At 40.8% G+C, this 15,835-nt stretch overlaps 1 protein-coding gene across 12 annotated transcripts in view; it reads right to left on the bottom strand.

The window, feature by feature from the left end:
- Positions 1-15,835, bottom strand: part of PHACTR1 (phosphatase and actin regulator 1) — a 426,275-nt gene that overhangs the window by 79,254 nt on the left and 331,186 nt on the right. For 11 of the 12 annotated variants that reach the window (XR_005594204.1, XM_039525218.1, XM_039525219.1 and 8 more), the window contains 2 exons: positions 4,185-4,349; positions 673-879 (listed from right to left, as the gene is read on the bottom strand). Coding sequence is in view for 11 of the 12 variants with exons in the window: in XM_039525218.1 (XP_039381152.1) it covers positions 673-879; positions 4,185-4,349 (372 nt within the window). In the remaining variant the exon portion in view is untranslated. The remainder of the gene's footprint in view (positions 1-672; positions 880-4,184; positions 4,350-15,835) is intronic. The other variant, XM_039525220.1, reaches the window with a different exon arrangement.

Genomic DNA, 15,835 nt, shown 5'->3' with positions numbered 1-15,835 from the left:
CTCAAATTTTGTGTAAGTCAGAAACATATACCCGACCATTACGCAAAAAAACAAACAAACAAAAAAACCATTTCTAGCTTACGGAACTTTTTCCGTAAGTGCTGATTTTCGTAAGTCGGGTTTACGTAACCCGGGGGCGTCTGTATGAGTCTAAGAGAAGCATGTGCAGAGAAATGGAGGGAAAAAGTGGGGAGAACAGCACTCATGGAAGCTGGAGGAGATGTAACAAAGAGCAAAGGGAGAGAATCTGATTAATTTCCCCCCCCCCAAAAAAGAACAAAGGGCTTATCTTATGAAACATGATTCAAGATATGAAAGTACTTTCCTATCATTATTTTTCCATCCAAGTCACTGCTGTATTTGCTAAGGTGAGGTTGCATGTTGGTGATCAGGGTCATGATTAGGAGGCTGGGAGGAGTGGCAGTCTATGTGACTGTGGATGAGACGGAGGTATCCATCTCTATCAAGATGTCATCTACACTATGAAATAGTTTGAGAGCCCCTGCCCTGCTGTATCAGTACAGCCATGACACACACACAAACAATATCGATACACATGCAAACATCTACACAGCAGCTTTACCAAAGAAAGACATTGAGACTCTCAGTACAGGAGTGGACTGTTCCTTTAAGGGAAGTAGTGGTGCAGAGCATTCAGGAACACCTACTTACCAGTGAAGTGGTTGGCAATCCTGGCAATGGGTTTAGGAGGCAGGGCAGGGGGCTGTTTGAGGAGGGACAGCTGTTTCACTGGGGTGTCCTCATGGTCTCCAGGGAAAGCAGCAGATTTTTTGGGGGGAAGTAGCAGGACTGGTTTAGCTGAAGGATCTTGGGACAGGAGGACTCCAGACTCATTGGATCTGGGGCTCTCTTCAGACACTGGAGGACACAACCACATCATAGACGCAACAACGTTACAAGCAGAGTGGCAGCAGGTACAGTAATAGTAAGAGAAGAAAAGCAGCACAGAGATGCAGATTAAAAACATGACTAATAGATTTTACTCAAACATCGTAAAACACAAAGAGAGAGAGAGAAAGAAAGAAGGAAAGAGACATACATACACCCCCACCCCCACACGCCACACCACAGGCCATTTCAGCACTGGGTCATTCTCCATTAAAACCAATGGAGCATCTCTCCCTGACACCAGAGTTGAATTTAGTCCCACACACCTTTAACACAATCAAGAGCCTTGAAATTTCAAACCCCAGACCCTCCAGATAGGTAACAATACACAATCAATAAACAAGTAGCTAGTTGACAGGTTTACGTGTCCACACAATGGCATCCTGCCCATCTCTCTGGCAGGGTCTATTATATTTTCAGAAGACCACACAGTTGTGCAGGATCACAGATATGCAGTTATACCAATTACACATTCCTTTTCATTCTTCCTCTTTGGAGCAATGTGCAATAGTCGCCACACAGCTGGTGAAAGGCACATTTTGTGCCACGTGCCTCAAAAATGCTTTCTGAAGTCTGCTGTAGAACTGAGTGGTACAGCTGAAAAGCAACACCAGAGTCAATCATCTTGGTTCTTAAGAATGTTATTTTCTTATGTAGCAGTTTCTTCTCTGAAGCTATGCCTTTTACAGCGGGGCTGAATTTCTCCCATTACTATTTGAATGGTATTGTGGTTTCCATCCAATTCCCCCTCTCTCTCAAAATAACAGACATGGAAATTGTTATGTTGTTGCTGTTGCACAGTATAATTGACCTTTTTCTTCAAAAGGTGCAAGGCCTAACTGATCCACATCTTGGCAACCCAGGTATGAAGACTGTGACCCCTTTCTTGTCAAACTGTGATTTGAGAGGTTTCAGAGTAGCAGCCGTGTTAGTCTGTATCCGCAAAAAGAACAGGAGTACTTGTGGCACCTTAAAGACTAACAAATTTATTTTAGCATGAGCTTTCGTGAGCTGCAGCTCACTTCTTCGGATGCATAGAATGGAACGCACAGACAGGGGACATTTATACATACAGAGAACATGAAAAGGTGGAAGTATGCATACCAACAGGCAGAGTCTAATCAATTGAGATGAGCTATCGTTAGCAGGAGGAAAAAAAACTTTTTGAAGTGATAATTAAGATGGCCCATAGAAGGTGTGAGGAGAACTTAACATAGGGAAATAGATTCAATTGGTGTAATGACCCAACCATTCCCAGTCTTTGTTTAGGCCACAGTTAATAGTATCTAGTTTGCATATTAATTCAAGTTCAGCAGTTTCTCTTTGGAGTCTGTTTTTGAAGTTTTTTTGTTGCAAAATTGCCACCTTCAAGTCTGTCACTGAGTGGTTAGAGAGGTTGAAGTGTTCTCCCACTGGTTTTTGAATGTTATGATTCCTGATGTCAGATTTGTGTCCATTTATTCTTTTGCGTAGAGACTGTCCGGTTTGGCCAATGTACATGGCAGAGGGGCATTGCTGGCACATGATGGCATATATCACGTTGGTAGATGTGCAGGTGTACGAGCCCCTGATGGCGTGTCTGATGTGATTAGGTCCTATGATGGTGTCACTTGAATGGATATGTGGACAGAGCTGGCATCGGGCTTTGTTGCAAGGATAGGTTCCTGGGTTAGTGTTTATGTTGTATGGTGTGCGGTTGCTGGTGAGTATTTGCTTCAGGTTGGGAGGCTGTCTAGACTGGCTGTTAGTCTTTAAGGCTGTCTAGACTGGCTGTTAGTCTTTAAGGTGCCACAAGTACTCCTGTTCTTTTTGTGATTTGAGTGGCATTCTACTGAAACCAAAGGTGTTACTTCTGATTCAATCAGATGCAGCTCAAGTGGACCGTTGTTTCTCACCAGAGACACCTCATTTAACTTTCTCAAGGACAACAAAAGCAGAAATTGAACACTAAAGCAGGTGCTCTTCAACAGGAGGTTCTGGCCAGCCATCCTGAAGCTGTGAAAGGGATTGCTACCAGTGGCCTCTTTAGAATGATCAGGTTTTAGATTCCCAAAGTCAGAACTTCTTTACATAAGGTTCTCTATTTGAGCTGGTGAATGGATGGGTCTAGGCATCTGCACCAGGGACAGGGGTATTAGTCAGATAAAATAAGAAGTTAAATTAACTTTGGTCCAAGACTTAAACCGAACCTTTCTGATGTTAATACAAATAATAACATGGTTGCTTCCTTCAACCCCCCCATATTTTCATGCCGGTGCCTCTCCAGGACCAGCAGCACGTGTGCTGAAATATCATGAGATAAAGAGTTCAGTTTGCTTAAGTACCTAGATTTTTGGAGGTTGTTCCTTATCTAAACAGAAACTCCAAATCTTTTAAGAGATGCCCAAAGCTAATTTGAACATTGTCACTCACTCATCCACAACTAGGTTTTACACTCCTTATGTGAAGATAGCTCTTTTGTCACTCGGTGACCCAATGGGTATGAGTAGACTTTTCTGCCTTATCAATTTACCCTAAGATCTGATATCACAGCTCCTGTGATGAACTTTCCTTATTGAGCAGCTGCTCTTGAGGCACTAACCTTGTGAACTGGAAAGCAGAAGGTTACTTCTGAGCTATACAATGTCTAAACTGTGTCCATATGATAAATTGTCTGCCTTTTCTTTTATCTTAACTATGTTCTCATTCTGCTCTAGATGTGAGAATCCCTCAGAACTCCTTATCACAGTCCCCCTGCATGTTAGGGCCTCAGCATTACCTACCAAGCTATTTGCTTTGTTACAACAGTGAAACATAAAACCCTCCTCTCTAAATCTGAAAGTATGCAAGACTTGCTAGGTTTCTGCTTTCATTACAAAATCTTCTTTCCAAATAGCAAAGAACACAGAATATCAATGAGAAAATGAAATTAAATCTCTACAGTTTCCAGACTTGAAACATACAAAGATTTTACTTTGCATTCTGATTTGTGTGTGTTACTCACTAGTAGTATATTTACAGAAAGACGGTAACCACAGTCTGTAGCCTTGCATACAGCTGGGACCGAGTTACGAAGTTGGACCTGAATCCAAACTTTCCCCAAGTTCTGAAGTGTTTGGATCTGAGGTTCTGGTTCTGGCTTATATCTACTCCTGTATGTCAAGAGCGTTCCTGTGTGTTAAACATTAAGTATTCAAGACCAAAAACCACCAGAAGCCAATTTTAAAAAGCTTTAAAGAGCATAATGTTGAAAAAATTCTATATTTTGTATCTTAGAATGAAAATAGAAATGTTACCTGTCCCATCCATGATATCTGTGGTTGGGTGCACCTCATATGAACAGGGTTCCCCAGACGCGGAAACTGATTCCAGTTCTGCTAGGCCTGGTAGTGAAATCTGGCTGGAGCTCAGAGCCTGCCCATTCTCCAATGATCCTTCATTTGGTATGGAAAGCTCCCCATCTGATAGCATTTGGAAGAAAGCACAATGATAATAGATCAAGAAAAAGTAAGATATTACAAGAATTTAAATAAAACAGTGTCTGCAAAGAGACTGCCCTAAAGCTGTGGTTTCCTCTGGGTTATTCATGGCTCAAGTACCTAAATGGTGACTACACATCCAACAGACACAGCATACAATCTAACAGTTTATGTAACATTTATTTAGGCATGGCCTGTATTTACAGCAGCCTTATTTACATTCCCCAGAAATCTTTCTTAGTTCCTCCAGCAGAATAAATGCCCCCTTCACAATGTCATGGTGTTTGTATCATAGTGTTACAAGCTGGGTATATTGCAATGACAATTTTCTGCAATGTCAGGTTGAGATGTCTCGTTGCAACATAATGACATGCAATTTTGCAACCTAATAGCATTTCACTCACTTCAAAAGTGGTTTCAAGATTTGGGAACATCCTGAAAAATGTTCTTGTTGGACATGGGATTATGGCAAGAAAATAATTATGATAATGGGAAATGAGGTCAAATGTGAATGATCCCCATTCCTTCTCTACATTTATATGGTCCAAAAACCTAGTTGTATTGCACCTCTGCCAAACCTGCGAAGCGGGGGAGGAGAATGTGCTTGAATTGATGCTATGAAGCTTTTGTATTAATTTTGTTTCCTCTCCACTTGTTTTTATGACATAGGAGACATATAAATAACATCACAGACATATATCCCTATTTCACACACCACTAAAACCATTAAAGCTCCCAGCATGACCAAGAGTTTAAGTAAAGTGATGACTAACTTTTATGGCCAGTTGGTATAAGGCCTTAATATTGGCATGTAGCAAATTCTGGCTGGAAAACCCACCTATAAAATCCTTAAAAATCTCTCCTTTATCTGTACCAATTTCTGTAGCAGCAACAGATTTCTTTTTCCCATCAAACACTAGCCAGGACTAAAAACATCAGGACAGGAGAGAGAGAGAGTTACTATTATTCTCAATGGTGTCAACTCTTGTGATTTGATTGGTGTTTTCCCTAACATCTCAGCTGTTGGAGGCATGAGCATCTCAGCTTTTATTAAAACAAATACAACCAGTAAGGTTCTACCCCTGGTGGTTGTGGAAAAATGAAAGCCTGAAAACCTGATGTGATGGGTTTCCCCCGGGTGCCAGCTGGAACGGAGGTTATACTGAGCCCTCTGACCCACCAGCCTGGGCTCCCTCTCACACTGTACTGCTGGGACAAGCTGTAGACTGATGTACACAGGCAGGGACACACCCAGCTGCAGTTACATGGAGGCACCAACTAGGCACTGCACAAACCAACAACAGAGAGGCTACAGCCAAGATAACCCCCCAGTTCCCCAGCCTAAGACCCCAGAGCTGCCCTGACTGAAACCCTGACCAGCATGAATTCATTACCCAGTTTGCCTCTCCCTCAATGTGGAGAGGAATATGCCACAAACTTGTGCCAACCAAGGTAAGATTTTTCCCCAGACACTTGACCTAAAGGCACACTAGTTTAGATTGAAATATAAAATAAGTTTATTAACTACAAAAAGATAGATTTTAAGTGATTATAAGTGATAAACAGATCAAAGCAGATTACCTTGTAATTAAACAAAACCACAAACTAAGCCTAAAATACTAGAAAGATGTGATATGAATTAGCAATTTCTCACCCTGACACACACAAGCAGGCTTGGAGATTCTCAAGGCAAAAGCTGCATTTGCTTTGCAGCTTGGGCTCCCCACCCCCATTCAAGTCCTTTTTTTTTTTTTCCCCTCCAGAGCTTCTCTCAGGTGTTGAGTTGTGGGGAGGTAAGGAACCACGGATGATGTCTCTCCCTACCTTATACAGCTTTTCCATACTGTGGGAATGCTTTAAAAAAATTTGTTCCCAGACCAGTTTGTTGAAAAATACAGGTACCCAAAATGGAGTCCAGAGTCATGTGGTCTGGTCACATGCCCTTGCAGAGTTATAGAAGCCATTACTTACAGGCTGTCTGGAGCATTCTCAGGAAGGCTCACTAGGCGGGAGATAAACTTATCCTAAGGCCTATTGTTTTTCCTAATGGCCTATTACTCTGAACAGACCCTTCACAACCAGCTGTCTAGGCTGGAAGCATTTTGCCTAGTGAGTGTTACCCAGGTGTAATCACATTTGAAATACAGATTCTGGCTGGAATCTGTATTTGGAAAGAGATGAAAAGCATAAATTCAAAATTCATAACTTCAGGTCCAAAAAGGATACATGCATACAAATAGGATAATCATATTCAGCAAATCATAACTTTTCCAATGACGTCTTACATGACTCATCTTGTGCAAATTGCATCATAATTATTTCAGAATCATATCATAACCATACCCCCATGATGCATATGGGGTGTAGTGTCATACATGACCCCAGTGCACCCTAATGGTTCAGAAGCCAGAAGGCAAATAGAAAGAACCCAAATCTTATTATTTATGACTTATGATTTTTGAACACTTGGGGTTGGCACTGTTACATTCCAATTCCCCAAACAGAGATGTACCATCATCAAAGTGAGAGGAATCATCTGACAAGTACATTCCGAGCTCAGAAGGCTAAGATGTGCATATCAGTTTGGAAAGAGATGAAAAGCATAAATTCATTAATTCAGCCTCAGGACAATGGCAATTAATATGTCTGAAGGTAGATTAGCAGCAAAGAATTCAAAATCATGTTTGTGACCTTTAAGACTCCTTTATGAAATATGAAGATGACCTTCTGCTTATTTTTAACCTTGGAATTATTAGGAATATCAGGGTCTTGACTTCCTTGTTTTTGGTGGAGGATTTTTGGAGGACTAGCATGACAAAGCATGATAAGGGGCATGGGACAATGACATCACAATAAGATGAAACCTGAATAGTAGTTTTCTCAGCATTTAGCTGAGTTGGAAAGGGGAGAGAATATTAATGAAACCTGTAGGTTTCAGTCAGTTGGTAACTCAGTGGCGTGATTTTGATCTCACTTGCCCTGATTTTACACTGCTGTAATTCTGTTGACGGCAGCACAGTTACTTCTGTTGATCTGAAAACAGAGTCAGGGTTCTCAGCTCTTCCATGCAATTATTTCCAATTTGAAACACAGTATTTCAATATAAACCTCTACTTCAATATTACGCTGTCCTCAGGAGCCAAAAAATCTTACCGCGTTATAGGTGAAACTGCGTTATATCTAACTTGCTTTGATCCATCAGAGTGCGCAGCCCTGCCCCCACCAGAGCACTGCTTTACCATGTTATATCCGAATTCGTGTTATATCGGGTGGTGTTATATCGGGGTAGAGGTGTATATTCATTCATTTCATCTAGAGCTAAATTTGACCAGATCCGGTAACAAAGTTTGTACTATGAAAATAGCAAAACTTGCTTGCTTGAGGAAAAACGATACACTGTAAAATAAATCTGGGCCCTAATCCTGAGGTGCTGAGTAGAGTCGGATAGTAAATGTTTTCCCATCCTGGCACAGTTTTTGAGCTTTTGATATTTTTTCTTGTCCCAAATTGGGGTGAAAAATCAAAATCTCTCATTTTTTTCCAAAGTGAGAATCTGAAAAATATTTGAATTGGGTCAGTCAAAATTTCTCATTTAGATTGCCATTTGTAACCTTTATTTTTAGTACAAATAAGCTGAAATTTTGAAACAAAGTCATTTTCAACATTTTGTTCAATTGGGAGACTGTCGAAACTGACCCTTTCTAATTGGCATTTTCCATAGAAAAAAAATGTTTCGTTGGATAATTCCCAACCAGCTCTACCAGAGCTAAGCACCCTCAGGTCCTACTGACTTCATGCTTTTAGCATGTATCTGTAGGTGTTCAACGCCTACTAAGAGGCAGTATTAAAATTTACCGTTTGAAGCATGTTTGAAAAAATATTAAGATGACAACACCAATACTTTTGCTTTTTATTTTAATGTTTTTTCCCATAGCAGCAAAACACAAGTCTTTTTGCTGGTGGTAAGATTTATTTATTTTGAATTCATCTTCGTTTAAATTCTAAAACCCAATAATAGCCCTTTGGTGCTTGCATTGTGCTGCAGCCTTTTGACATTTAGGGACCATTGTGGAACAGTATGCCCAAAATTTGATCTTGTTTAAAGCAGAGCAACATAAAAGGCTGCTAGTTAACAGCACAGGGAGAGATCAAAGGCTTGGATACAATGGTCATTTGTAGAGTCAAGAATATCCCAGCATGAATTAATCCTGGCTCACAGGCATGCTTGACAACCAGATATAAAAGTCAAATTTTTTTTTTTTAAAGCGTATTGAAAGCTACTCTGGATAAATGAAATACAAATGAAAAGAATCTAAACTCAGCATAGTTAGACTCTAGTAATCCAATTACAAAGTATAAAATGATTTAGTCCTGAAGAAGTATGAGTTTAGAGTTAATTTTGGCATAAAGATAATACACATACTCGTTTCTCCATGCATTTGCAAAATCCTTTGCAGTATTTGCATGGAGCACGTTGTTACATACTGCAGAATTACTTTCCCCAACGTCACATGAGCTTTTGGAAATGCACATTGAATATAAATGAACTCTAGCTAAATGGGAATGAACAGTATAACTTACATTTATTCTACAACAGGAGCACGAGGGCTACTGTTCTCTGCTAATTAGGAGGTATAGCACACCAATAGTCATTTAAAAAAAAAAAAACAGCTACGACCATGATACACTGGAAGATGATAACATGGAAGATGATACACTGACAGTCTCATTCATCATAGCCTGTAAAAGTAACACCATGTGGCTGAAAATTTAAGTATGTATAACAGATATTGGGAAGACATGGCCTCCTAAGCATGGTTTAATCCTCCTGAACAAATCCACACTGCCCCTACCATCTCCACTTTTGTGTGACTTTTGAAAACATACTTCTACTGAGCTACCTCTAGCAAAATCTTGTTGATCTTTATAGAAAACTCTTGTTGTTGTTTGCCTTCCTGGAACTCTGACTACCTCTCTGTCTTTCTTTAGACTCTGAGTGCTGCAGGGCAGGGACCTTATATGTTTGAGTGCTATCCACTAACAAATAATGAAATAATAAAAGTAATAATTCTGTATACTGGATTATTTAGATCTATATCAGTTTTCTCTTTGAAAATTTTCCTCCTCGCAGGTAATCTGTGTCCAGGCAAGGACACTCATTGGGGTGTGGCTGGTTCTGAGGAATGCAATACTGTTTAGGAAGCAGCTAGACTTATTTTTTCAGCGATGTGCTCTAAAGATTTCAATGTCACATTAAAAACAAAAGGAAACTTTAATTTATTTCATTACTTCCCAGGGAATCACTCTTATTACTCTTTGGGCAGACAGCAAAATCTATTATAAATAAATCTTGGCTACTGATTACAAATGAGTAATTAATGGAATTTCTAAGGTCAGAGCTCAATCCTTTTCTCAGACAGAAAGGTGCACTCTGTCATGTCTGTTGAAATATCATGTACTATACTATACTTTGGAGAGCAAGAAATATCTTAAATGTCTGAGATTGCTCTCTGGCCCATGATTGCTTTGTCTACTCATATTTATTAGGGATGAATAGGGCCCTTCATTTTTAGTTTTAATTTTATTTAATTTTCCCCAGGAATTTATCAGTATTTATTACCACAAAAACAGGTGAAAATCAGTGCAAAAAACCTACTACTCATTTTTCTGGGTAAATGTCAGGGTCTATTTTGGTGGAAAGACAGTAGAAAAAAGTATTCAGTAGATTAATGCTTTGAATTCTGTTCATCAATGTGGTTTGCTGAAGAACTAAAACAGAACTCAAAACACAGTGCCACCTCTGAGTTTAAGAAAACAATAAATCTCTAATCCCCAAATAAAACTTTTCATTTGAATAAACCGTTTTCTGTTGTAGACTTAGAACTATTATCCTACAAATATTTACATTTAATAATTGGGACACACCATCTCCAGCGTATACACTCAATTTCATCCTTTTCTCCTGTTTTTGTTTTTTTTTAAACTTTTGAATACTTCCTTGGGTTCTGAAATGTATTCTGAGCTCAATACTCTAGCTGACAGTGGTATATTGCAGGTGACCAAGCTGTCCAGCTGATCACATTCCCTCCTCCTTGCTGCAGTACTGAGGCTCCCCCTTCCACCACACGCAAACACAAAGCACAACCACTTGTCCTAGTAGGAGGCAGGGGTGGCTCTAGCCATTTCGCTGCCCCAAGCACGGCGGCACGCCGCGGGGGGCGCTCTGCGGATGCTCCACCGAAGCCGCAGGACCGGTGGACCCTCCGCAGGCACGTCTGTGGGAGGTCCACCGGAGCCACCCGCCGCCCTCCCGGCGACCGGCAAAGCGCCCCCCGTGGCATGCTGCCCCAAGCACACACTTGGCATGCTGGGGCCTGGAGCTGCCCCTGGTAGGAGGAGGCACAGCACCTTCTCTCCACAAGTTTCAGCAGGTTTCACACACTCAAGGTCTGTAAATCCTCAAGGCATTTTGGGCTACAAACAGAAATTTGGATCAATGTCCCTCATATTGTTAAAACCAGCAGGAAGACACTGAGTCTATAGAAGGTGGAGATAGCCACCACTTCTCTAATGAAGCCATTGTAATCACAATTGTTAGCCTCAAGTTCAATACATTCCTCGTCACTAACAATCTCACCTAGGGCTTGGCTACACTTGAGAGTTGCAGCGCTGGGAGTTACAGCGCTGGTCGTACAGCTGTGTAGGGAAAGCGCTGGTGTGTGGCCACACTCACAGCTACCAGCGCTGCAGTGTGGCCACATTTGCAGCATTTGCAGCGCTGTTGGGAGTGATGCATTATGGGCAGCTATCCCAGCGTTCAAGTGGCAGCAATGTGCTTTTCAAAAGAGGGGGGTGGGGTGTAGTATGACAGGGAGCGGGGGAGAGAGAGTGGATTTTTGGAGCCGACACTGTGTATCAGCTCCCTGCCTTGCAAAATCAGAAAATTTTCCCAACCCCTTACTCTTAATTGCAAACAGCCTGCAGACCAGATAAGCAGCTGCTCCAACGGACTCCCTTTCTCTGCCCTGCCCCCGCTGTTTCTATCCTCAAGCAAAAACACTCATCCCCCTGCCTGCCTCATTCACAGCAAGGTAGTGGGTTAACTCAGTTGATTGTTCAGTCAGTTACAGATTGATCACAGCAAACAGGAGCTGTGTTTGTTTTTTAGATAAGCAGCTCCCGGAGTTCACAACAAAACAAAGAGAGGCTGCATAATAAAACAAAGAGAGTAATCAGTTAAAAGCATTCTGGGATATCTCCTAATACCCTGGAGGCCAATAACAGCGCTGGTGTGTGGCCACACCTGACGAGCAGCGCTGCATCACCAGCGCTGCACTTGTTACACCCCAAGCAGACCAGGTGTTCGGCCAGCGCTGCAGCCAGGGAGTTGCAGCACTGGATGTGCCTTGCAGGTGTGGACAGTTACTAAGTTGCAGCGCTGGAAAGCCTCCACCAGTGCTGCAACTCTCAAGTGTAGCCAAGCCCCTAGATTAACCTTATCTACACTGCCACTTTACAGTGCTGAAACTTTCTCATTCAAGGGTGTGAAAAACTACTCCCCTGAGTGCTGCAAGTTTCAGCGCTGTAAAGTGGCAGTGTAGACAGTGCCACTGCGCTGGCTGGGAGCAACTCCCCTCGTGGGGGAGGGGGGGGTTGTTTTTTTTTGTTTTTCTTTTTTTTTTTAAACAGTGCTGGGAGAGCTCTCTCCCACAGCCGGTGCTGCGACCACACAGCCATGTTAAAGCGCTGCTGTGGCAGCACTTTAATGTTGGTAGTGAAGACAAAAATGGTATAAAAATACTATGAGAAAGGTTACTCCTGGGGCTGAAACCATGGAACAATGGACATTTTAAAAGATAAGTTCTTACATTTTGGATGCTTATCCGACCAGGAGCAAACATCAGAAATGTTTGAAATGTGCCTGTCAATAGAATCAACTGGTCAGACTCACATGTGTTGACATAAATGGGTGCAAAAATTTCTTCTCTCTGCACAATCTGGCCCATTGTGCCCTCAGGCCAAGTCACCCAAGGGATGGCAAGTGTTGCTGCTCAAGATAGCAGCTTTAATTTAAACTAAACCCTACACAGGAGACTCGCTGATGGCTGTTGGGGGAATGTGTTGCCATGACCACAATTACTCCATAGCCAGTGCAACCAAATCTTTGTAAGACAATCTGGCCCTTGGACTCTTAGGTACTGATTTTTACTGCCTTGTGAAGCAATTTATTACTGCACAGGGTGAGTGAAGAGTGGGTATAAAATTGTACCATGGGGGAATTCTATTTGATAATGTTTTAAACTCACTACACAAGTTGCAAGGCAGTGGGAATCAGGTCTGAGATGAGTGTGTATCTGTGTGTAGTTGCAGACATCAGATAATCATTTTAAGATGTTTAATGATTGGTTTAGGAAAAAATGAGTTATTTTAAATGCTGCATTGCAGATAGAGGCTATACTTTAAAACTCACAGCACTATCTGCCACAAACCATTTAGAGCAGTAGGAACCTAATCAAACATAGTTGTGTTGTTGTTTTTTAAATATACAGTACTTGCAAACCCTGGCTTGTACTTTCATAGATTCAATCACAGAACCCTAGAAACCGAAGATGACCAAAACCTATTAAGCTGTTTAGTCAGCTCCTTGCCAATGCCTGGTCATTCCATGCAGTGTATTCGTGAGTGATTTCACTTGTAATGATTTAAGATACGGAGCCAGTGTTGTGATGAACACCTTTCTTGTTCCATGAATGTTGCATCTGGAATGTCGCACTGTGATGTACTGTGTCTTGTCAAATTTCACCTGCCAGATGACACTACATCATCGAAAAAGTCACCAAGCACTCAATGGGACAGGAGGAGAGAGACATCTTGAAAGACTGTGAGACAAAGGCGAGAAGCCAGCTCTATAATTCTGCTTTTTCTTCATCCAGGATAATATTAAGGCAGAAGCATGCTGTGGATCCAGCATTTTAGGTACTCAGTTCAGTTTATCCATATTATGTTTACTTTGCTAAGTATGAGTCTTTTTAATTAATATAAAAGGGAAAAATACTCATTCACTTGTTGATTCTACTTGTTGCTGTCTGTTCTGCTCTCATCCTATGAAAGAGGGAGGCAGGGACCTACTGTCTGCACAAGATGCTTACTTTGGGAAAGCAGCACTACAATTAGGACAATAAGGTCCTCCTTTATGAGTTTGCCAGGTCCACCACCAATTCCTTCTGACTGTCCCACAGGATTGGAGAAAAGGAACATACAACAGAAAATTACTCATTAGTAATTCCATTTGTTGTCATTTCATGTTCTCTCATCTTACAACCTCCCCTTTTTTCTTTCAAGGACTGGTGCCAATTCTCATACTCCTGTTTTTTTAACCAGAAGAAGATGGAGGTGGTGGGGAAACTGGAGCTTGCATAGAGGAAGACTCATTCTTTTGCATCCTGCCTCCTGATAGGCAGAATCATATAACACCAAAGGCCAATGTCTGTTTTGTAGGATGGGAGAAGAGAGATATACAACCAAGTTTTTATATGCTGCCTCAGCCGTTCTTGACATGAAAAGCTAAAAATAAATACAGAGGAAGAACAGAATTTCCACAGCTTGTTTTCAAGTGAGGAACTCTGGACAACTTTTCATCTACTTCTTGAAGGTCACTATCCTATTACGAGCCAGAACATTATCACATGATGGGGGCGATTATTCAGCATGGTACACCAGCTTCTATCTTGATGCCTTGTGAGGCTTAACTATGACAGCTTTTTGTTTTCTGCCTTGGTGTTACCAAAATTCCAGGAGATCTAATATTTAAGCCCTGACCCGGGTGCCTAATTTGACACATCAGCATGAAAGCACAGGTTCATTTTCCACAGTCAGACACCTTGTTGCTTTTCTTTCTTGCCTTCATTGGCCAACAAAACTGACAGCAGAGTTTCAGCCGATCAGCCTAAAAAACTGCACAAATCTTTTAGGCAACGTCCTAACTTGTTTTCAGTAATATCTCAGGGACCTTTTCCTAAGTCTTTTCATTTGGCTAAACATCAGTTTTGTTAAACTGCAATGAAGAACATGGCTTCATTTTGATTCCTGTTCCTTTATTATGTTACATAGAGATGATCAACAAGGCTTCCATTATAAGGCCATTTTCCACACACATCTCTAAGTCAGGACCACGAAAGGATTTTTGTCTCAAAAGATTTATGGTTATCGTCAGAACAGAGAAAAAGTATTGTTTTTTTTGTTTTGTTTTGTTTTAATTTACAGTCACTTTTAAAAATGGTTTAAACAGTGCTATTTAAAATTAGCCTCTTTGTACATTTGATTGTTAAAAAAAATTTCCTGCTCTTCTAACTTAAAATGGACAGGTTACTAATATATCAACACCTTTCTCTTTTTCTTTTTAAGTACATCGAGCTGTAGAGAAAAAACACCCACATATGGGTATGGTTTTTTAAAATAATTTTTAAAACCTATTCCTTTTCACTAACCAACCAAATTCTCTGCTGATGTAAATTAGCATAGCTCCACTAAAATAAACGGAGCAGTGCCAATCTACACCTGCAGAGAATTTGGCCGTGTGTGTCGATAAATTAATTGCAGAGGCCAGAGTTGGAAGTTTTCATCAATTTCCTATGTTGGCACTAAACATTTTCATTGTCAGTAACTTATAGCTAAAAATATCCACTGTAAAGTTCTCCCATGTAAGAGGTTTCCTCTTCAATGCAGGGTTTACAAACATTTCTCTACCAGCACACTGATACAGGCAACTACCATACTTTCTATGAGAGTTGAGACTTATTAGTCACTGCATTTTACTGCAGCAAAATGCATGAGTTTGATTGTTACTGTTCTTCCCTTTCCCCACAATGCACTCCTCTCTCCAGACAAAATCTAGGCTTCACTGGGAATTGTGGGTGTTTAACACCTCTGAAAACCAGGCCACTTTTATTAAAGTGACTGTGGTCCAGCTTCAACTGAAGCCAGAAAGAGTCTTCTCATTGATTTCAATGGAAGCTGGATCAGGCTACACATACACAATTTCTCTCTCTCTCTCTCTCTCTCTGTGTATAAACTTAAAATTTTGGCTCTCTTTTTAAAAATCTTCTCTACAGATGTAGAATGTATTGATCATGGCTTATTTTTGCAGTTTTAAAATCTATTATACCATGTTTTATATTAAACCATTCTAACACTATAACAAACTGTAGATGACTAAATATGGAGATGCAGCAGTGATGCTGTTTGCACAGATAGGAATTTTGATTTCCAGACTGTAAAAATTCTCTTCAGGCTGACGACTGGCACAGAAAATCTGACGTGAAGATCAGAAAATTGGCTGGAGCAAGGGTTGAAATGGGTAATGGGATTACAGTGATTCTGCATTTTCTACTCACACCAAATTACAAAGCATAAATACTGAAAACCATCTTTCCTCACAAATGTCATTCGGACATATTTAAAAATTCTAA

The sequence above is a fragment of the Mauremys reevesii genome, linkage group 2, assembly GCF_016161935.1.
Source record: "Mauremys reevesii isolate NIE-2019 linkage group 2, ASM1616193v1, whole genome shotgun sequence".
In the NCBI taxonomy this organism is placed as follows: Eukaryota; Metazoa; Chordata; order Testudines; family Geoemydidae; genus Mauremys; species Mauremys reevesii.
Note: the sequence above shows the minus strand (reverse complement) of the source record. Positions and strands in the feature narration are given on the sequence as shown.